The following is a 22,712-nucleotide window of genomic DNA, read 5'->3' as shown; positions in this document are numbered from 1 at the left end:
TAATGGTTTAAAGACCGAACGTGGGAAACACAACCTTCGTAGTTAAAAAACAAATCTGGCCACACTCACATGTACGGATTTTAATCGCCAAGATGGTTTTCCACGCGGGTTGACCCTCCGTGTCCGAAGGTCTCCAATTTAAAAATCTGACCGTAGAGGAGGGACAGATCGGGACACAAGAGGACAAGCAGGGCCTGGGGGTCCTGCTGCGAGGCCTCAGGGCTGGCCACAGCCCAGTGGGTGGCGTCCTGCTCCTCTGCTCGGCGGGGCAGGTGCCTTCTGTCGGGGGTGCGTTCCTGGGGCATTGGGAGGTTATAGCACAGGTTCGAAATCACACCAGCCGCACGCCTTCCTCCTCCGGCCTGAGGTGACGTGTCTCAGGCCTGTAGCTGCCCCACAGTTTTCCCTGGCTGATGAGAGAGGCCAGTGGTCCTTTCTGTCTTGGGTGGCCCTGGACACTGGGTGGGGAGTAAAGTGGGCGGCGGAAACCAAACCCTCAGCACCCTTGCAGGTGAGCATTCGGGGGCCTGGTAACGACGTGCCGCCTGAGCCAGGCTCCAGGTGGGACTCGGGATGCAGAACTGGAATAAGGCCCAACGGTGCCCCTCCGGCAGCCTGCAGCGGGGGGCGGGGTGGGAGCGACGTCTAGGGGACACGGGAGAGGTCATGCCCAGCCGTCCACTGACGAAGCAGGAACCGCCACGTGTGATGGGGATGAGTTTATTGGATGAGGAGCCGGGGGCTTGTGTCAGCCTAGAAAGCCTCAAGAATCCCACATTTGAGGCCAAATTCTGAGGGACAATATCGCAGGCCCCTGATACACTGAGTGCTTTGAAATGTAAATGCTGGCCCCCGCCAACCACAGTGCAGCCAGAACCCTCAGCCAGGTGGCCCCAGACAGGCCCCCTGGGCAGGCAGCGCAGGGCCCAGCAAAGCAGGCTGCTCCTCCTCACGGGCGCCCCTGCACCCCCGGGCAGCGCTCACGGCCATGCTGTCCCCTGCAGACACCATGCTGAGGCACCTGCGGGCCACAGACGCCATGAAGAACTTCTCGGAGTTCCGGCAGGAAGCCAGCATGCTGCACGCCCTGCAGCACCCCTGCATCGTGTCTCTGATCGGCATCAGCATCCACCCCCTCTGCTTCGCCCTGGAGCTCGCCCCGCTGGGCAGCCTCAACACTGTGCTGTCCGAAAACGCCAAAGGTACCCGCCGCTGCGAGAACCTCCTGCAGGGGGTGGCCGGGTGGTCCTGGGGGGCGTGAGAGCCCATGGCCGGCAGCCTGGGCCTGGGGGCTCCTTGCGGCCTGGCTTGGCTCTCTGGGGCCAGGCACAGCTGTCTCAGCCCACGAGGCCGCCTGCCTGTGGGTGATGGAAAGCCCCCCCCCAGGTCTAAACCTATGCGGTGGTGGTGGTGAGGCTGCAGGAGCTCCCGCTTTGGAGTCAGAGAGAAGCAGGTTCAAGGCCTGGTTCTCCGCCATGATCCCGGAAGTTGCTTAACCTTCTCGCCTGTAAAAGGAGAACGGCCACAACCCCACTGGGAGCGCAGTTGAGCCTCAGATGGGCAGCCGGGGAGGCCCGAGACAAGCTCCCCTGCCACGTAAACCTCTCCCTCAACTGTGACGGGCCCTATGTGTCCGCCGTTGTCAACACTCTGAGACCCTGGGGTCAGTTTTATCCTAACTTATGCTTTTAACAAAATTTTAAAATAATTTACCTTGAGCCCTGGCCGGGCAGCTCAGCTGGTTAGAGCATCGTCCCGATGCGCCAAGGTTGCGGGTTCAATCCCCAGTCAGGGCACATAAAGAATCAACCAATGAGTTCATGAATAAGTGGAACAACTAATCAATCTCTCTCTCTCCTTTCCCCCTTCCTCTCTCTGTCTAAAAATCAATAGAAAGAAAGATATAAAATAAAATAACTTAGCTTGAGACATGGATAACTAAACTCCAGAGAGCTGACAGAGACAGGGAGTTAGTTGTCTTTTGACTCAGGAAAAACAAATGCAGTTAGAATCAATGATTTCTGCTTCAGTGGAAGACATTCTTTTTAATCAAGCTCTTACACCTGCAACTTGGCCCTTGACCATGTAGCAACCCTGGCCTGAGATTCTGAATACTTGCTGTTTGGGCAAATAGACCAACTCCTGACCTTAGATGCCATGAATGAAGCTGTAATGGCAGGCGCTTTTGTCCTAAATAATGTTTTGCCAAAGAAGATCAGACTCCATCTCCTCTGGCACCCAGCAGGGAAATGATGAGAACATGTTGGTGGAATATAAAGCATTTTGGGAGACAGAGGTAAGAAAAGAGCATAGTTGTTATCCTGACAGTATGGTATGTTCTTCTTTGCAAAGATTCTTCCTTTATGCCCCTGGGACACATGCTCACGCAGAAAATAGCCTACCAGATCGCCTCCGGCCTGGCCTACCTGCATAAGAAGAACATCATCTTCTGCGACCTGAAGTCGGACAACATCCTGGTCTGGTCCCTGGACATCAAGGAGCACGTCAACATCAAGCTATCGGACTATGGGATTTCGAGGCAGTCTTTCCACGAGGGCGCCCTGGGCGTGGAGGGCACCCCTGGCTATCAGGCCCCGGAGATCAGGCCTCGCATCGTGTATGATGAGAAGGTACCCACCCCAGCCCACCACCGTCCCCTGGCCCGGCCCACCCCACAGCTCAGGAGGAGCCCAGGCCTGTGTCAGGCCAGCCAGGTAGTCCTAGCAGCACTGGTAGCTTCTGAGCTCTGGGCACCTCCCACCTCCGCCCCCAAGCAGATAGATCCTTGAATAATTGCTCCAAGAATAACCTAAGCGCAAGAGGGTTAACTCAGCACCTATCGCTGTTAACCAAGAGAGAAAAGGCAAATCACAGTGAGAAAAATCAGAGCTTCTTAGTAGCAGGTGCCACAGATGATGTAGCTCAAAACCAAGATTATAACAGGAATCTTCACAGTGATGGATGGATGGAGAGATGGATGATGGATGGGTGGATGGGGGATGGATGGATGGACGGATGGGTAGGCAGGAGGATGGGTAGATAAATGTGCAGAAGAACAGGTGATTAGGAGGGTAGAAGGAAGAAAGGAAGGACAGGTGGACAGACTGGGAGATGGATGGATAAAGGCACAGAATGATGGGTGATCAGGTGGTTCCCTGGACGTTGGGACGGGTGGAAAGAGATGGGCGGATTGGTGGATGCATTGATGCGTGCCTCCCTTTGGACAGGGCCCACGTTCTCCTTGTCTAACGGGGTCTCCCGCTCCCTCCTTCTCGGGGCCAGCTGGCTGGAGGGGCCGGGCCCAGGCAGGGGACCTGACTTGCCTTGCCTCTCTGCCCAGGTAGACATGTTCTCCTATGGAATGGTGCTCTACGAGTTGCTGTCGGGACAGCGGCCTGCGTTGGGCCACCACCAGCTGCAGATTGCCAAGAAGCTGTCCAAGGGCATCCGCCCGATTCTGGGGCAGCCGGAGGAAGTACAGTTCCACCGACTCCAGGCGCTCATGATGGAATGCTGGGACACGAAGCCCGAGAAGGTGCCTGGGGCCCAGGGCCCGGGGCCCCGCCCCTTCAGCCACTGCAGGGGAGGCTGCGGGTCCCCAGAGCCCACATGGACTGCTGCCTGCCCACCCCTCACGAAGGAGCTAGAACAAACAGGGCAGCTCTTTTCTGCTTACCTGTTCTAGAAAGAGACCTTTACAACTCCTAATTCATCCAGATCATTTTTGTTGCATGCATATCGCTATTGGGACAAGTGAACTTTCTTTTCCTCCCCAACGTCCGTGTTCTATCATCATGCAAACAAAGCATACCAGCCTCTTTGTGGCAACACTGTCCCCACGCAGGAGCGGAGAGCCTGGCTGTCTCTTTGTAACATAACAGGAAGAAGGTTTGCTCATGAGAAACGGGAGCCACATGATCATTTTAAAGCTAGTTGTTTTTTGGAAAAGGCCAGCAGTTTCAGGTTGAAACTCATTTATCAGTTTCGAAGGAGCTAGTTTAATGTATTGGCTGTAAATGAGGTCTGAGAAAGTTCCTTTACAAGATCGTACATCCTAGGCATGGGGGCTGGAATGTCACTGTGCTAACTAACCTCCTCCTCTGAGTCTGAGTTGTCGTGGATGACGATGACCCAGATGCCCAGACGGGTCTGTTTCTGGCATCTGTTTTGTCTCTAATTTCGACGGGGTCTTGAATGAACAAATTGCACTCCTCCCGCCCTGGGAGAAGGCCGTTGGTTTTGTGGGCAGAATGGGCATCTGTCCACCTGTAAGTGACCCCGGCTCACAGCTCTGGTGGGCTCTCTCCTGCAGCGACCGCTGGCCCTGTCCGTGGTGAGCCAAATGAAGGACCCCACCTTTGCGACCTTCATGTACCAGCTGCCCTGCGGAAAGCAGACGGCCTTCTTCTCGTCCCAGCGCCAGGAATACACAGTGGTGTTCTGGGACGGAAAAGAAGAGTCCAGGTAACCTCCTGAGGCTTTCCACGCCCTGCTGGCATCAGAGTGGGAGTGACCTTGGAATGGGGGGCCAGTCAGAGACGACCGCGGTGGGAGCCATTGAGTGCACAGTGGACTGAGAGCCCAGCGGGGCCTGCTCAAGGGAGAAAACTGAGCCCCCCCCCCCGCCATAGACATGCACGTATGGGTTTGTGAGTAAGAGAAGCAAAGAAGCGGTGATATCTGCTAGGGGCGGGGAGGGCAGGGGTCGAGGGAGGGCTTTGTTTTAAGACAGGAGCTATGTCCAGCTTGATGGTAGAGGGGGTAAGTGATTCTGGGGATAAGGGAGAGAAGACAGGTACTGAGTGGAACTGCTGAATAATGAGAGATGAGTGAGGGAGCCTTTCTTTCTTCCCAGTGGGAGTGGCCTTAGCCTGCCTGAATGTTCAAGCGTTACCAGGCAGGCAGAGCCCGGCTCGGCCCAGGCCACGAGCAACCCCTGGTTCTCCCAGAACAGGACGAATTCAACCCTGGGCCCGTGGGGGAGGACAAGGCCGACTGCTGGTGTTCCTCCTCCAACGCTGCCACCAGCCCGGCCGGGATGAGGCGGTGGCCCGCAGCCCCCGTGAGCTGACCGCACGCTCGCTGCCCATTACAGGAACTACACTGTGGTGAACACGGAGAAGGGCCTTCTGGAAGTGCAGCGGATGGGCTGTGCGGGCATGAAGCTGAGCTGTCAACTCAAGGTCCAGAGCTCTCTGTGGACGGCCACCGAGGTAAGCACCCCGCACCCTGTGCAGGGCTCTCATTGTGCAACGCCAGGAGCCAGACGGAACAACGGAAAATGCAGGCCACCGGGATCCGTTGCATTTCCAGGGACCCCAGTCCTCACCTGTGAGACCCCTCCCCGCCCCCGAGCAATGCCAGCGGCCCTGTGACCCAGCAGCATCTCCAGCTTGTCCAAGGCTGGAGACAGGGACTCAGCCATGATAAGCGTCAGGGGCAGAGTCCCAGCAGGAGAACCCCAGTTGCTCAGTGGGTTGGTGATGTGACCGGGCTTCTTATAACATTGCCAGGGCTGCCCAGCAAATCCATTCGGCTCAGAGGCCTTGTGCCTTCCCGTCACAGAAGTCAGCAGAGCCCTGGGCCGGTGAGGCTCTGTTGGCTGGAGTGTCTTCTTGTAACCTAAGGGTTGTGGGTTCGATTCCCAATGAGGGTGTGTATGATCCTGGTCCAGGCATGTGTGGGAGGCAACCAATCAGTGCTTCCCTCTTGCATCGATATTTCTCTCCTTTCCTCTGTCTCTAAAAAGCGATGAAAAAAAAAGTTCTCAGGTGAGGATTTAAAAAAAAAAAAAAAAAAAGGCAGCAGAAGGCCCACGTCACTGTCTTCTGAGGAGTCCAGAGAGGAATGCCCGAAAACAGACGTCCTAGGGTGGATGGGAAGGTGCGTGGGGTTATAAATCGGCGCAGCCTTCCCAGAAGGCAGGTGGATCTGAAATCTCTCCACATCACATAAGCCTCCATGATTTCAGTCTTGAGAATTCGTTCTAAGAAAATAACCATGACGCACAGAGGTAAACACATCTGTCCGAATGCTCATCCCAGAACAATTCCTAGTAGTGAAGACTTAGAAGCAGACCCAAGGTCTGGCAACAGATGAACCACACAGTGGTGCATTCAGGGATGGAGAGCAAAGGGAGCGCACACTTTGTCCCCTCGCGGGCCAGTCGTTGGGGCCTCTGCCTGCAGTGGGTGTTGTCCCGGGAGGAGGCAATGTGACCACAGCAGGAACAGGGACACCCTCCACCAGAAACTGAAAGTCCATGTCCCATCCCCCAAAGCTGGTTTTCTCCAGGCAGCAGATTATGGGCAACTTTATTTTTCTTCTTGAGACAGCCCTGTAGTTTTCCGTTTCTACAAAGAACAGAAATCTGGAAACAACCAACCAGAAAGCATCCATACATGTGACTTTCTAAGGCCCAAAGGGAGTCCAAGACGGAGTCGGGGCGCGTGTCAGCCCAGGCCTTACGCTGGCTTCTGTGCCTCTGCAGGACCAAAAGATCTACATCTACAGCCTCAAGGGCATGTGTCCCTTAAACTTGCCTCAGCGGGCTTTGGACACCCCGGCCGTCGTCACCTGCTTCTTGGCAGTGCCTGTTTTAAAAAAGGTGAGGTGCCGAGGTTGGGGAAGGTGCACGCCCATATGACTGATACTCCCTTCCTAGGTCTCTTGGGGGCGGGGAGCAAAGCCACGCCCTTTGGATCGCCACGCCCCTTGAACAGCCACGCCCCCTTGAACAGCCACGCCCAGGTCTCCGTCTGCCTAGAGACCCAGGGAGCCTGCACCATCCTTAGCGCCCATCCGCTTTGGGAGAACCTACACAATCAGTAAGACCGAGCGCTCAGTGGAACGTTTGCATTCCTCACGCAAATACCACACTCCCAGATTTCGGCGAAATGCTATCCTGGCGTAAATGGTGCAAACGAGCAGCCCCGCAGAGCCTGGCTGGCCCTGTCGCCGCCCCTGTGGGCCGTCCAGAGGACCGCCATCTCCGCCTCCTCTGGAGTGTTCACTGTCAGTCCTCGGGCGGGGACCCTCTTTGTCCCATATGGGACCCCAAGCCCAGACAGCTCTGCATGGCCGGTGAGGCTCCCCGGACTCCCCCCCACACCCCAACCCACCCAGCATCACACTCTAAGGGGGCCCTTCCCACCAGGAATTCTGGCTGCACCTGCCTTTCCCAGACTACCTCCTCTTCCATTCTCAAGGTCAAAGCCAGGGCCCCAGCTCTGAGATGCTCCCCCTACTGCCACCCCTGCCCCTCAGCAACATTCTCAGGCTTCCAGAATCTGGGCAACGCTCCCCGCCCTTTTCTGCCCTGAGACCCCTGCCCGAGGCTCCCCAATCCCAGTACCTGAGCGAGGTGTTATTACAGGTGTCGCTTTGTGAGAACGTGCAGGCTGGCTGTCATCACCCAACCTCGGTTTTCCCATCTGTAAAATGGGGGTGAAAAGACATTGTAAAAAAGATCTGCAGCCAGGGCATCCCGTACCCCAGAGGTCCAGGCTGTGGTGCTCGGTAAACACAAGCCTTATTGCTATTTCCTGAGGGTCCCGAAATATATGCGCTCTTCCTTCCCCCTTCCCACAGTTTCATTGCTTTAAAAAAAAAAAAACAAAAAAAGCCTGAAGTCAACCTTAGAATCATTTATGACTGCAGCCCCATGAGCAAGGCCGGGCGGCTCGCGACCCGCTCGGCACCAGCACGCAGGAGAACACAACACAAAGCGTTATTTGAGGCCACGGCTGGCCGGAGCCCCCGAGCCAGGGCACCGCCGCCCGCGCGACCAGAGGGAATAAAGCCGGCTCTGTGCGGAGCCTCCCTGCCAGGGTACCTGCCCCCGGAGGCCGCACGCGGCAGACCCCTGCATTCTTGCACGCGCACGTTCACACCCAGCCGGGCCGCGGAGCTCACGGCCCGGCCTGGGGCCTGAACCAGCACTCCAATAAAGACGTGGCTCCTGTTTGCCTTGGCCGCTTTCTTCCCTAAAATCCTGAAGATGGATTTCGATAAACGTTCCTCGGGCGTATGGACCTCGCTCTTGCGCTGGCGGCTGGGTCGCTCTTTACCTTAGGCAGCCCAACACCGCCCCTCCGTTTCTCCAGCTCCCAACCTGCCCAAGTTCCTCCAGCCCCCAACTAGGGGGCTTTCTGCCGCTCCCCCTCACCGGCGCTAGGCCTGGATCCCTGCTGTGTCCTGGCCTCGCTTTGCTCTCCTGACCTCTTCCCTCCCAGCCCCACCAGGGCAGCAGGGCTGAGAGGCTGCGCCTTGTCCCCTGCTTATCGCAGATGCTCCGGGAGGCCCATCAGCCGGGTCGGGTCGCTGCAACGTCGGCCTCTTTGCGGTGACCTCTAGTGGCTGTAGAAAGGCACACGCTTCACTGGGGGAGTCTGGCACAGTGTTTGCTGGACCACAGGCACATCCAAGCAGACGAAGGAAGCCGGGAGGGGATGGGCCCCGGGCAGTGTTGCCACGAGAGGGTCGAGGTGGAAGCGCTTTCTTTAAGAATTAGTTCTGCAGGTGTGTGTTGTACCTGGAGCTGAAAACCGCATGGGGTCGCCGAGCTGAGTGGGACTCAGCCCTGCCCTGCGCCAGGGAGGGCACGCGTGCCGGTGGGGAGCTCGAGCTGCCGGGGCTCTGCGTGAAGGCAAGCCTGGCCCCGCCTTGAGGAGAAAGGGTGTCACGCTTCCCTGTCTTCTCCCAGCAGAATGCCTACCTGGTGCTGGCGGGCCTGGCAGATGGGCTGGTGGCGGTGTTCCCCGTGGTGCGGGGTGCCCCAGACGACAGCTGCTCCTACCTGTGCTCCCACACGGCCAACCGGGCCAAGTTCAGCATCCCAGACGAAGACGCGCGGCAGAACCCCTACCCTGTGAGGGCCATGGAGGTGGTCAACAGCGGGTCCGAGGTCTGGTACAGCAACGGGCCGGGCCTGCTGGTCATCGACTGTGCGACCCTGGACATCAGCAGGCGGCTGGAGCCCTACACGGCGCCTTCCGTGGTCACCTCGGTCGTGAGCAGCTCTGAGTGCAGGGGCGAGGAGGTGGTTTGGTGCCTCGACGACAAGGCCAACTCCTTGGTCATGTACCACTCGGCCACCTACCAGCTGTGCGCCCGGTACTTCTGCGGGGACCCCAACCCCCTGAGGGACATGTTTCCTGTGCACCCGTTGGGCTTGGAGCCACCGGACAGCCGCACAGCCAGCCCCAAGGAGCCCGAGGGGGACTCCATCGCAGACGTGAGCATCATGTACAGCAAGGAACTGGGCACGCAGATCCTCACGCACCAGGACTCGCTGACCGACTACTGCTCCATGTCCTCCTACTCCTCGTCCCCACCCCACCGGGCCCTCCCGTCCCCCTTGAGCCTGCCCTGCTCACCGGCAAGCTCTTCCAGCGTTCCCTTCTCCACCGACTGCGAGGACTCGGACAGGCTGCTAGAGCCCGCGGCCGGCTCTGACAGGTCCGAGCACGAGCTGACCCCTGTGGATGGGGAGGCTTTCAGCCAGCACCTGCAAGCCGTGAAGGTCCTCGCTGTGAAGGACGTCATCTGGGTCCCCAGGTAGGTCTCCCAGCAGTGGGGCGCGACCTTGGGGGCGTCCCCTGCTTTCTCTTGGGGGAGGGGCAGAGGGAAGGACGCTTTGAGATACTGTCACGACCCATCGACCCATTGGGAGCTGCTCCCTCGATTCTGAAATCTGGAGGGATCTCTCGAGCAAATCTGAGAAGGGCGGCACTAAAGCTCATCTGCCCGCCGGAGAGCTGAGGGCACCACGGCAGGGAGCTGCGGTCAAGTGCGATCCGGTTTCCTACTGGGAAAGGGCTTGCGCTCCGGCGTCGGTGCCCCCTCCGCACCTCAATCCATTAGCAGAAACTGCGCGTTTGTTGCCTTGCCTTTCTGCACGGCAGCTCCATTTCCCCTGGAGAGCACAGCCCTCGACAAAGCGCTTCCCCTTCTCGGTTCTGGTTTCGCAGGCGCGGGGGAGATGTTATCGTCATTGGCCTGGAGAAGGACGCAGGCGCCCAGCGGGGCCGAGTCATTGCAGTCCTGAAAGCCCGAGAGCTGACTCCATGGGGGTAAGACTGAGAGCTCTTAGGTCCAGGGCTGTGGCGGGGGCGGGGGGGGGGCGCGGCAGGGGGGATCTAGGCTCACAGCCACGTCCCTGCACAGTGGCCCCCACCCTCCTGTCCTCCGCAAATAAAAGCCACATCCACCAACGTGGCCTCAAGGCAGGTGAGGAGCAAGGTGGGGCGCCGCAGGCAGCTCCCGGGAGGTCAGCAGATACCGGCTAAACCAGACATCAGCCTCTGGGTGCGGCCACCTGTCTCTGGTGACCAAGTGCCCTGCTTGGGGTACATTGCCAGGACCACTGCCATGGAAACGGGGATCCAGGCGACTCACTGCCCATCCCGCCAAGCACGAGAGCCCTTACCAAGGTGTCCCACCTGCCCAGGCAGCACCAAGTAGGGCTTTGTACCCTTCTACTGGGGGGCCCTACTGTGCTGGGCAGGACAGACTGTCCAGACCCTATCTGCCCAGCGGCAGAGATGGGAGGCTGGCACCAGCGGGGCCCCGCAGTGTTTGCACGCCCCACTTGGTCTCCGGAACCCCGTGCCGTCGATCTCCCTCATGGAGAAATCCCACCAGGCCTGTCTCACCCACGATGACCCAGGAGATGTCCGTGGCAGCGCCTCTCCCTGGCCCCATCCCCATGTCTAGTTCTCGCAGGGCATCACCACGGCTAGTGACTCTAAAAATAAGATCTGGGCTTGCTGCTGAGCCCTGCAGAGCGTGGGCTGCGGCTTTGGACTGAGGTCCTTCCGAGATCATAGGTGGGGCTTCTGCGGGAGCAGGTGGGTCTGTGGAGGCCAGGGCTGTTGACCTCAGGGAGCCTGCTCTCAGTGTCCCTCCATTTTCCCCATTTATCCCCCAAAAGTAGGTTTACCAAGAGCCAGGCATGCTCGCTCCCTGGAAGGAGAAAGCGGCTGAGCCCACCAGCTCTCTTGAGATGCAGCTGACGTGTTGGTTCCCTCGGCAGATAGCTAGAGAGGGCCTGCAGTGAGCAAAACCCTGAAGGGCCAGTGGGGGGCCCGGGGCATCCTGGTTCCCAGCACCAGGGCCCGCTGAGCATCATGGGAGGAAGTGGGCTGCACAGTCTGGCGAGGGGCCGGGAGGAAACTGCGCAAGCCCAGATTGTGAGAAACAACTCGCAGCCTCTTACTGAAGGTTTTCTGCCTCCTGTGTTGCCCTGTATTTCCTAAACCTGTGGACGCTTAGAACAGGAAAAGAATTATGCGCAAGGCAAGGGCACTGAGTTAAAGTCAAAATTCATCACAGGCCACGGACAAGCAGAAATTAGAGTCGATGGTATTTTCTGGGCACCTCACAGGAGATCCCTTCCAAGGACAACCGCCCTCTGTGAACCTGAGCTGATGCCCTTCATTTCTCTTTAGATGTTAGAAAGCCTCTACTCAAGGCAGGACCACCCGGGAGGAGCCGCGGGGCCTCAGAGCCCGTGGGCAGGGCCAGGCCGGGATGCACACGCTCTGCCCTCCCGAGCAGGTGCAGGGCAAGGGTCCCAGCCCCGACCTCATGGGAACTCCACGGGTCAGCTCAGGCCGCTCCCCCTCCCTGCAGGGTGCTCGTGGATGCGGCTGTGGTGGCCAAGGACACGGTCGTGTGTGGCTTTCAGAACGAAGACATGGAATGGTGCCTGGCTGTCTGGAGGGGCTGGGGGACCCGGGAGTTTGACGTTTTCTACCAGTCCTACGAGGAGCTGGGTCGGCTGGAGGCTTGCACGCGGAAGAGAAGGTAATTCCTGTGGAACGGCCGCCGCTTGGACCTGGCTGGCCCAGGCCAGTGCGCTGACCTTTCTGCCTGCATCCTGCTGTCCTCGGCGGGCCCGGAAGACAAACTGGGCTCTCTCGTGGGCCACTTGCTGCTAAGAAGTGCTGAGAAGTTCCCGCCCCTGGCAGTGGTTTCGGGACTCTCTGATACTCCCACGCCCCCCTCCCCCCCACACCAAGCCCCCACCATTGCTGGTTTTACAGCCCAGGGGGAGAGGGTGGGGCTGGGTAGCAGGAACTCCCCCTGCCTTCTCCGTCCATCCTCTTCCAGGAACGGGGGAGGAGGGCCCTGTTCTGGGCTGGGCCACGAGTCTGGGCCTTGCCGGCTTGCAGGGCCCACCCATTATCCTCTCCAGGTCTGGGATGGAATTACACTAGCCGCTCTCAGTTGGGGAGCCATTCAAGGCAGGGAGGGAGGAGGGCCGTGACCCCTGCCCCTTCCCCTGATGGCCCCCCAGTTCTCAGCCTATTTCACAAGCGCCTGAGTCCCCGGGGCCCGGGGCCCTGCTTGGGGAAGCTGAGATCGTATGTCTCCGGCCCGGGAAAGTCTCTGTGAGAAATCCCCAGAAGGACCCTCGGCGAGGAGCGTTGCCCAATCCGGGGAATGAATGAGTCCCTTGAAGTGGCACAGCCGGCAAGCCAAGAGCCCGCTCGCCCAGGGCCCGGGCAGCCCTTGCATTCTCCTCCCGCCGACAAAAGGAAGGAGGCACTCAATCAGCAGACTTGAGAAAGGGCCTTGTGTTTATCGCTTTGTAAAATAAACTTGGATGCAGCTGGAGCACAAGCCCTGTTTGTTTGCACATAATAATCTTGCTTATCACTTTAACAAATTAAGGAATTTCGCAGCCGTTAGGCCCCTGGTCGGGGAATTACATCCTGCGGCGCTCAGAGCAAAATTACGTATTTGCTAAACGGTGGCGACACACGTGTACAGCAGAACAGAAAGAGCGAAACTGTGGACGGGGGCCGTGTGGGTACAACGGCAAGAATTGTTAGAAGCCCTGCGCACACACGCGTGCAGACGTACCCGCGTGGTTTCCGAGAGGAACCACCGGAGGCTGCCGAACTCCAAACGGGAGCTTGAATGTAGAATCATCCTCCAGGTCGTGCTGTGGACCTTCTTCCAAAATGAAATCATACAAATCAAACCTAAGATTTGCTGGGGTGTGCAGACCAATGTGACTGCTTTTATTTGAAAATAAACAGGCTCTTGAGAATGAAGTCATGTTCTCCGTCTGCAGGACGCTTGGAATAGCAGCATCGCCCAGTCCCACCCAGATCGACTCCCTGCCCGGGGCCGCATGGGCGGGCCCCCCACCCCCCCGCACCCGTGCCTGCTGCCCCATAGCCGTTTCCATGGGCAGAGACAGCCAATCTGTCTCCCCACTTCCTTTCACTGGCCTGGGTGCTGAGTCCCAGAGCGGCTGAGGATCTGTGCCTTCTTCTGCCCACTTTGCTGCCGTGTCCCTGCCCCGGTCCCTCAGCAGGGCCTTCGTGGGCACCGCTGTCCTCATTGCAGCTTTCCACAGCTGCCCAGTTAAGTCCCCAAGTGCAAATAGGGTCCTGTCCTTCCCCAGTCCCGAACCTGCTCTCCACATCACCTGCAGCCGACTGCTATGCAGGCAGGGTCCCCGTGACCCAGTCCCAGCCGCCTTTCCGGCCTGGCTTCCCCATTGTTCCCGACCCCGACTCTCGTCCTACCCGCCCAGGGCCAAGCTGCCCCAAGGAATGGCCTTCCAGAGCCAGCTTAGGGAAGAACTTCGTCGCAAAAGTTAGAAACCACGCAGGAAATGGTTGTTTAACGAGCTTGATGATAAAAATTAGAAACGTACAGGGAAAAATGATCTCGAAGTCAAAAAATGGACAGTCACCTGGGGAAAAAAACAGTTCGCAGTAAATGCAAGACACAAAGAGTTTGTACCTATCAATCAGAAAGAAAACCCGAAAGGAAAACAGGTAGCCATGAGCAAGAAGCGGATTCGCAAAGACCCGTCAAAATCAATGCTCGGCGTCACCCAACAGGAAGGAGAATTGCCATGAAAGCAGCAATAAATCGCCATTTGCCACCCTCATCTTGGCAAAGGTTAGCCAGAAATTATTTCTTGAACGCCTACTAAGTGTGGGGCACTGTCCCAGGACATTGATAATCTAACAGACAAGAATCTCTGCCTCCAGGGAGGTGACAGTGAACAGCGGTCTCGACCTTTCTGGCGCCAGGGACTGGTTTTGTGGGAGACAATTTTTTCTAGGGACCAGCGTGGGGTGGGGTGGTTTCGGGATGAATCAAGTGCATTACATTCAAGCTCACCCCCAGCTGTGTGGCCCGGTTCCTAACAGGCCCCGACCGGTACCGGTCCATGGCCCCGGGGGTTGGGGACCCCTGACGGTGAACACACAAATGAGAGCCCGGGCCCAGAAGACCAAAAGATTGGGAAATTGGGAGCTGATGACTGAGGGGCTTCTCCATTGAACTGAGGCTGGGCAAGGCCTGCAGGTAGAAGTACCATCTGAGGATGGGTGAAGGGGAGGCAACAGGTGGAAGTCTGAAGGACCCGCACGTGCAAAGGCCCTGTGGTCGGAAGGAGCTACTGTGTTGGAGGGACCAATCCAAGTCTGATGTGGCTCGGGCATGCTGCGGAAGGGGTAGCTCAGGGGCCAGTAAACATGGCGTAACAACAGGGGCATTAGACGATCTGGTTATCTTTTTTTTTTTAAAGATTTTATTTATTTTTCAAGAGAAGGGAAAGGAGGGAGAAAGAGAGGGAGAGAAACAGCATTTTGAGAAATGTCAATCACTTGCCTCTTGTACCCATGCTGACTGGGACCGAACCTGCAACCCTGGCATGTGCCCTGAGCAGGGATCGAACCAGCGACCTTGCACTTTGTAGGATGATGCCCAACCCGCTGAGCCATGCTGGTTGGCGTGTGATCTGATTATCTTTAAATATCACTTTTCTGCCCTGGCTGGTGTGGCTCAGTGGATTGAGCGCTGGTCTGTGAACCAAAGGGTCACAGGTTCGATTCCTAGTCAGGACACATGCCTGGGTTCCAGGCCAGGTCTCTGGTAAGGGGGCGCGCAAGAGGCAACCACACATGAATATTTCTCTCCTTCTCTTTCTCCTTCCCTTCCCCTCTCTAAAAATAAATAAATAAATTTTTTAAAATTAAAAAAATAAAAATCCGTTTTCTGAGTGAAAGATGGACCACCAGTGAAGTAATCTACATCAGGGCCCTGTCCATCAAAGTTTCAAATGCTTTGACTCCTGTGTTTGCTCCCGAAGCATCTGACAAAGTGCCCAAAGGCACAGAACAAGGATGTCATTGCCACATCACTCACAATGACCCCAAACAGGACATGACCCAAGCCTCTGTCCAGGGGGAAGTCGTTCGATGCACGTGGAACGGTGCCATTCTCTGCGGCCTTTCCCGGGAGGGGCCGTGCTAGCGGGCTGGTCTGAAATGTCCTCCCAGGTATAATAAACACATTGTTTTTCTAAAAAGCAACTTGCGGTGTGGCGTGTATAGAGTTACTATTTGTGTAGAACACGTTGCATAGCTAGCTGTGTGTGCATGCACAGGGAAAATATCCTGAAGGATGTCTGAGAGCCTGGCAGGCATCGGTGGCGGCTGGGGAAGACAGCTGAGGGCCGGCGTAAGGGAGCGGCCCTTGGTTCTCACTGTATTCCTTCCTCCCTGCCCCGCTGGAGTTGTGAAGAGGACTCTGAAGCTAAGCCGGGCTGGGAAGGGCTTCTCCACTGAGGCCTGGGAAGGCTGTACCTCAGTCTATAGTATTCATAGGCTCACGTAGCCTAGGGGCCATAGCCTAGACCATGCAGCCTGGGTGTGTGGTGGGCTCTACTACCTAGGGGTGTGTAAGTACATTCTGGGATGTTCACACAATGGCAAAATCGCCTAAGGATGCGTTTCCCAGAACATAGCCTCGTCATTCAGGGGCACATGACTATAATTATGTTCCCTAGGCCGGGTTACGAAGGGGTCTAGGGTTGCATGCTAGCCACCCAAAGGTCAGCGTTGACATCCTGCAAGGTCAAACCCTCAGCCCGGAGCAAGTGACCCCTCCCGTGGCCCTGGTTGCTCCTCCGCGGAATGGCAATGACAATGCTCGCCCCATCAGGATCGGGGCGGGACCAAGAGCAGCCATCTACGTGCCAGCCCCAGCCCAGCTCCCAATCCGGGGGCAGGACTCCCTCCCTGCCCACCCCCCGCCCCGCCCCGCCATCGTGCCCACCCTCACGCCTGCTGGGAAGGGCACCCCCGGGTCCCACAGCCCCCTTTGAGAACCATGCCGGGGAGCACAGGCGAGTCTATTTCTGTGAAACAGCCCGCCTTGAAAAATGAACCCGTCCTGTGTTTCTTTTTGAACGATCAGGACACCTTTACCTTAAGAGTTGAGTTCAGGGGTAGCACGTAGAACCATGAACGGAAACTGATGTAGTGGAATTGCTATAAGAAGACAACAGGAACGTCACAGAGGCCCGTTGCGGAACACGTGCTGTACAGAATGAAACAGGAATAAGGACAGGCACAGAAATGAAGTAAATGTCTGCTTCGCCCTCCGTGGCCTCTGTCACAGGCCTTGGGGTCGTCGCGATGCTCCCACTCTCTGGGCCTGTGTTAGGGCTGAGGACGCACGTCCCTCACACTCACGCGCAGTCGCATACACGCTGCTCCGTGTTGGCACCGTCCATGCCAAGGGTGCTCAGCGCTGGGGAGAGACCCCGTCTCTCCTCCTCCCAGTTCTGCTGGGAATCCAGGGAGGACGCCTGGCACAGGGGGTGGCTGTGGGCACACTCTTCAGCTCCTGCACATGGCTGACCCTGCCGTGGGGCCAGAGTTGAGGGGCCCTGTTCCCCAGGCAACAAGGGGTCCCCATTGCTCAAAGGAGGGCTGGCCGTGGACAAACTCGGACGGGACACACCCCTCTCTCCTCCCTGCTGGTCCTCAGTAGGGGGCTGCTTCAAGGTCAGAGGCCAGGCTGGAGGACCTGCGGGTTAAAGGGAGACGTGGGGGTGGACCCTGAGCTGGAGGAAGGTGGAGGCTGGGGTGCAGAGGCTTCCTCAGCATCCCCGGAAAATATGGCACCCCTCCATGGGGCCCCTTTCGGAAGCCGGTCTGCCCAGCCTTCTTCGGCCCCAGACAGAACTGGTGGCACCCCTGGGTCCGGGTCCTGCTGTCCCACAGTGGAGAAAGGGCTCGGCCAACCTTGGTGGCCAGCCGCTGGGAGCTTGCCCAGAAGGACATACGGTTTCCAAAAATACAAGAGCTTGTCTCTCTCTCTGCGGTCCAGGGGAGGAGGGAGTTGATGCGGGTCCTCTCCCTCTCAATTCCGAACAGTTACCGCAGCCACCCCTATGCGTTTCCCCCTCCCCGCCGCCCAATTACACCAGGCTCTGAGGAGCAGTTCCCGCACCCGCGGCCAGGGGGCGCCCCTGCCCGCCTGCCTGCCTGGCCCAGCCTGGCAAGGACCCGCGGGAAATGGAGGCCCCTGGGCCCCTGGGCTTCTGCCCCCCGGGAAGAGCGTGTGGGCTTGGTGAGTTTACTTCCCGGAGTATTCCCAAGCTCCTGTCTGGGGAAGAAGGAGCCCTTGTGGCTGAGTGTGCATGTCTGTAAACACTAACCCTAAGCGGCTGCGGCAGACAGAGGTCCGCAGGAGCCCAAGGAGGGCCCTGGCGGCTGAAGGATGGCGTTCGCCACTAGCTGAGCTCCAGGGCTGGGTTTGCTCGGGGCTTCTGACCCTGGTGGGTGAATGGAGACTCGAGTCACGGGTCCCAGCAGCAAGCAAGTCCTCACAGGGGCCGAGAGCGAAGCCCCGCCTCTGTGGAATGGTGACCTGGGAACAGGCGCGGGCTTTCCTTGTGCCCTTGGTTCCTGGCCTGGGCTCTGCCCGCCTCTCCATCGGCTACTCTGACTGCTCAGGGGTGGACGGATGGACGGAGGTTTCCAGAAAAGGGGAAGGGGATGGCAGGTCCCTGGGGCTGCGGAGGTGGGGCTGCGAAGGGGGCTGGAAACCCAGACAGGACAGGCGCTCTCAGCTGCCCGGGTCTGAGTGGTGCTCAGCAGACCGGTCCCGGTGGTCGGCCGCCGCCTCCACAGGCCATCCGATGACCTGTTCCCAGGCAGGAGGCCCCGTGAACCCGGCAACTCAGGCGCCCTTTTCTCCCTGCTGCGATGCCGGCCAGGGGGCTAACCGGCAAGAGAGGAGCCCCCGAGGTGTGGGTCTGGCCTCCCAGAATGTGCGGCAGGAAACGACCTTGACCTTCGCCCCCCACCATTGTGCACGGGGGAAACAAAGGCCCAGGGAGCCGCCAGCCCAAAGTGTGTCGTCACCAGGGGCAACGTGGCCGCCACGGCTCGCTGGCTCCCAAGCCTGGGAAAAACGCTGTTGTTCCTCGCAGCGGGGGTGGGTGTTTGTTTTGTTTTGGTTTTTTTAAAGCCTGAACCAAATCGGCTTTTCAAAATGCTGCCCCAGGGCAGGACACCCCTTGCAGGCGGCCTGAAAAGGCAGATCCAGGCAGAGAGTTGACACATTCCAGCGGGGACCCTCGCGGGTTCCCAGACACCCCGCGCAGCGCCTGCCTGAAACCAGCGCGTCGGGCTGGCGTCTCGGGCCGCCGCGTTCAGGCAGCACCTTCCGTGGAAAAATGAAGTCAAAAGGTCGCGCTCTTTGCCACATTTTCTCTTCTCCCAGAACTTAGACGTCTCGATGTGGAGGAGGACATTTGTCATGATTTCATGCTGTCACACACATTCAGTTAATTGTCCCATTAGGCCCCAAAGCAGATCTAATCCAGCTGCGGGAGACAAGTCTCCAGACTCCTTAGTGAGGGATAGAAATGACAATTGCAGAATTCCAGCTGCCCTTGTTTCAGGGGAGGGCAGGTCCGCAGAGGCCCGGCTGGAGGTTCCTTCCACTCCCTCCCTGCTGAGCATCTCACTGGGCAAACGCGGGGGCCGGCCGAACGGACCCGGGGTTGGTGCCTTCTTGTGACTCCCGAGCTCCCTCCGTGGCACTTGCGGCTGCGCCGCCCTCCCATGCGTGTGCTGGGGGACCCACTGTCCCACTTACGCATATTTTTCTCTGAAGTAAATGTTAAAAGCACTACGTGTATAAGAAAAAGAGAGACTTTTAAAAATTGGATATGAGCCCTGGCCAGAGAGCTCGGTTGGTTAGAGCATTGGCCTGTTACACCAAGGTTGCAGGTTCAATCCCCAGTCAGAGCACATGCAAGAATCAATCCAGGAATGCATCAGTAAGTGGAACAAAAAACTCATGTTTCTCCCTTCCTTTCTCTCGAATCAGTAAGTTAAAAACTTTTCATGGATATGAGGGTTTTAAGAAGAGGCACAAAACCACACCCTGTAGACTGGCTATTTTATTTATACATATATTTTTTTTTAAATAAAAATAACAAGTGTTGGCAAGGCTGTGGAGAAACTGGAACCCTTGTGCACTGTTGGTGGGAATGTAAAAAGGTGTAGCCGCTGTGGAAAGCAATAGGGAAGGTCCTCAAAAAAATTAAACATGAAATTACCACATGACCCAGTATTTCTGCTTCTGGTATTGTGCCCAAAAGATTTGAAAGCAGGAACTCAGATACATATATGCTCACGTTCAGAGCTGCATTTGTTAAATGGTGAAAACACCCCAAGCATCCACGGGCGGATGAATAGGTACGCAAAATGCACACAGTGGCATATTAGTCAGCCTTCCAAAAGAAAAATTCTGAGACATGCTGTATAACCTGGAGGAAACTTGAGGATCTTGTGCTAAACGAAATGAGCAAGTCACGGAAGGATAAACACTGTGTGGGACCACTTATGCGAGGTACACAAAGGAAGCAAATTCATAAAGAAAGAAATGGACGAGAGATTACCAGGTCTTAGAGGGAGAGCAGATGGGGGGTTAGTGCTTATTTATTTATTTTTTTTGGAGGGGAGTCAGCGTTTAATAGGTACAGGGTCCCCGTTTGGTAGTTCCGAGGACAAGGTGGTGACAATTGTGCAACAAGGGAACCTCGCACAGCGTGAATTAATGACCCAAAATTGTACAGTTATTTAAATGGATAGATGGTAAATTTTGTGTCGCGTATGTTTTACTGGAATAAAAATAAATGTTTTTTAAGTTACAAGGCAATCTTACTTCTGTAAATAAACTTTCTGGGAACCCAAGAGGAAGTCAAAACAAAATAGTGCGGTTTTGCAATGCAGCATCCACTGGGCCAACGGGCTGAGGGGCAGCCGGCGCTGGCCCAGCCCTCCCCTGCCTCGCGGCTGTGCGGGCCAGCCTGAGCTTGAGGCCGAGACAGGTCAGACAGAGGAGTCTCCAGGCACTCCCTGGGGGGACCCTGGTCCCAGGTCTTCCTCCCCTCTGGCAGCAGTGGGCCCTTTCTCGGCACCTCCTTCAGACCCAGATCAGAAGTTCATCCCTCCCGCTGCCAGACCATGATTCCGCTTTGCGACAGCCACGGTCTACCAGATGTCTGTTTGTTGGCAGCCAAGTGCAATGCACGGGGCCCTCTGAAAGGTTAGGCTCCCATTCAAACCCTGCTCACCACAGGCACCTGAGGTGAGAGAGCCCCTGAGGCAGTGCTGGTGTCTGCGAACTGCTCACCGTGCATTCACTTCCCGTTGCCGGTTGTACAAACAAGAAAACCAAAGCTCGGAAGGGTTGGGTGCTTTGCCTGTGATCACACACTGAGTGGCAGCCTCAAGCCCAGGCCTCTCTCCAAATTCCACTGGAAGAGAACCCACAGGAGAACACGCATCCATGCCCCCTGCCCCCGCCCCACCACCAACTTGGGGCTGAAGGCAGAAGGCTTTCTCTTGGGAATCAGTAAAGTGCTTCAACAACCCTGATGTGGCTAGAACTTCCCAGAAGAAAAGCAGGCTCTTTCTCCTGGCCGAGCTGGTCCCCGGCTGTGCAAAGACCCTTCTAAGTGGGCGGTATCGGAACCCGCAGACTCCCCGGCGACTGCGCCCGGGCACGGCTTCTCCTGCTGGGCAGAGAAGGCAGCGGGCCAGCGCAAAGGCCCCTTGGCTACCGTGGGGGGGTGGGGGAGGCCACCGTGTCTCAGATTACATGGTCACACTTTTCAGGAGGACAGTAAGGCTCACTTGACTCCCACCGAGGCTGCCACAGCCTCTCCTCACCGGCGGAAGCCCATTGGCGTGGGCACCGTGGCTCCTGTCTGGGCTGGGTGCCACCCCCCAAGCTGGCCCTGCTCCCCCCTGATTGTCCTGCTTCCCTTGGCCCCACAGGTGTCAGAGCCAAGGGAAGCGGGACAGGTAGGAACACTAGGGTCCCCAGGAGTGGGGCCAGAGTCAGTGGCTATGTGCGATGAGTATTTATGAGCCAGGAGCTCCCTCGTTCCAGGGCAGGGTAGGGCTGCGGGGTGAGAGGACAAAGTGGGGACCGGGAAGGTACTGAGGCGGGGACCTCGCCTCCTGCCCCCACACTGCCCAGAACGGCCCCGCTCAGGGTGGGACGGCCCGTGGTCCGAGTGCTGAGAGCCTGGTCCCTCTGAATGTTGTAGAAGTTTCCTCTGAAGCATCAAGGGAACAGGTTGCACGTTCCCGCGGAAACGCTTCACCCACATGGAGGGTCGCAGGGGTGTCCAACCTTTCGGCGTCTCTGGGCCACGCTGGAAGAAGAGTCGTCGTCTTGGGCCACCCATTAAATACACTGTGACACGTAATCACAAAAAAAATTCTCATAATGTTCTAAGTAAATGTAAGGTTTTGTGGTGGGGTGCATGCGGACCACGAGCTGCAGGTTGGACACCCCAAGCCGACTGGCAGGATGAAGAGCGTAGTTCTGGAAAGTGCTACTGATGTCCCAAACCCCCCCTCCACCCCCCCCAAAGGGAAGAAGAGTAGAGGCGCCCCACTTTCATTGCGAATCTCCTAAGCAGGTCCCTGGGAGGACCCCTTGGGATCTTCACGATGTTCCCCCACAATGCAGGGCGCACAGTGGAGGGATGTCCCACCTGGGAAACCTGAGGACAGGCGAAGGGCCAGCACCCTGGTGACCTCATGTGTTTATTCCTGCGGGCCCGTCACCACGTCAGTCCCCGCCCAGAGACACAAACTCCACCAGAGACAGGACTTTTTCTCGTTTGCTTCACCGTTGTATTGCCAGCATGTATTTCAATGCTTGGCTCTTAATAACTGTTGAATTATGTGCCTCCAGAAGCAAACAGGCTCTGAGAGTCAGGAAGGCTGTGCCCGTACCTGGGGACCTCCTAGAGCCATTGTCTTCAAGCCATCATACCCAGAACATTCTCCTGAATGGAACGCCAAGCGGTTGGACTCCGGGAGGGTAACCGGGATCCCCACAAATTGCATTTGAACGTTTGAAAGATCCTCTGATAAAGTTCAAGCCTATGTTGCCTTTGCTCTATAAAAGAGGACTGCAATAGAAAATCCAGGCCGATTATGCCAGAATAGGAGGTTTTGCTTGGAAATGGCTGTCTGCTTTGAACGCTAATTAGAATATTGATTTCTTGCCAGCGCTGGGGAATTGTTTAAGCTCTTTTCAAAGCCCCACATGCTAATAGGAACTGAGGAGCCGCACTCAATCAGTTCCAAATTAAAGGCAACTTCATGTCCAGATCATTTTGGAGCTGCCAAACGATCAATCTCAAAGCCGAATGAGGAAGCGGCAACATGGTCAACGTTCCACCACCCAGGACGCTGTGCGCTCTTGCAGTGTGGTTCCCCGTCAGCGTTTGGGCGACAAACCTAGCCTTTGTCATAAAGGCAGGCGACAACAGGCCGATACCCCACACTTTTTAAAGCACAGGGTTTTGTTTTCTCTTAGAATCCAGAAAGCCTGGGTCACCCATCCTT

General features: G+C 57.2%; 1 protein-coding gene across 1 annotated transcript in view; it reads left to right on the top strand.

The window, feature by feature from the left end:
- The window catches only part of LRRK1 (leucine rich repeat kinase 1), a 95,703-nt gene extending 83,683 nt beyond the window's left edge, over positions 1–12,020 (top strand). The window contains exons 26-34 of the mRNA XM_054561979.1: positions 1,005–1,202; positions 2,353–2,630; positions 3,341–3,535; positions 4,313–4,464; positions 5,096–5,213; positions 6,491–6,607; positions 8,708–9,558; positions 9,972–10,073; positions 11,635–12,020. Coding sequence (XP_054417954.1) covers positions 1,005–1,202; positions 2,353–2,630; positions 3,341–3,535; positions 4,313–4,464; positions 5,096–5,213; positions 6,491–6,607; positions 8,708–9,558; positions 9,972–10,073; positions 11,635–11,812 — 2,189 coding nt within the window. The 3' untranslated portion in view covers positions 11,813–12,020. The remainder of the gene's footprint in view (positions 1–1,004; positions 1,203–2,352; positions 2,631–3,340; positions 3,536–4,312; positions 4,465–5,095; positions 5,214–6,490; positions 6,608–8,707; positions 9,559–9,971; positions 10,074–11,634) is intronic.
- The last annotated feature ends 10,692 nt before the right edge of the window (positions 12,021–22,712 follow it).

The sequence above is a fragment of the Pteronotus mesoamericanus genome, unplaced genomic scaffold (genome assembly GCF_021234165.1).
Source record: "Pteronotus mesoamericanus isolate MK-2021 breed Mesoamerican mustached bat unplaced genomic scaffold, CSHL_Meso_final scaffold_582, whole genome shotgun sequence".
Classification (NCBI taxonomy): domain Eukaryota; kingdom Metazoa; phylum Chordata; class Mammalia; order Chiroptera; family Mormoopidae; genus Pteronotus; species Pteronotus mesoamericanus.
The sequence above is the reverse complement of the archived record's forward strand: the minus strand, read 5'-3'. Positions and strand labels throughout refer to the sequence as shown.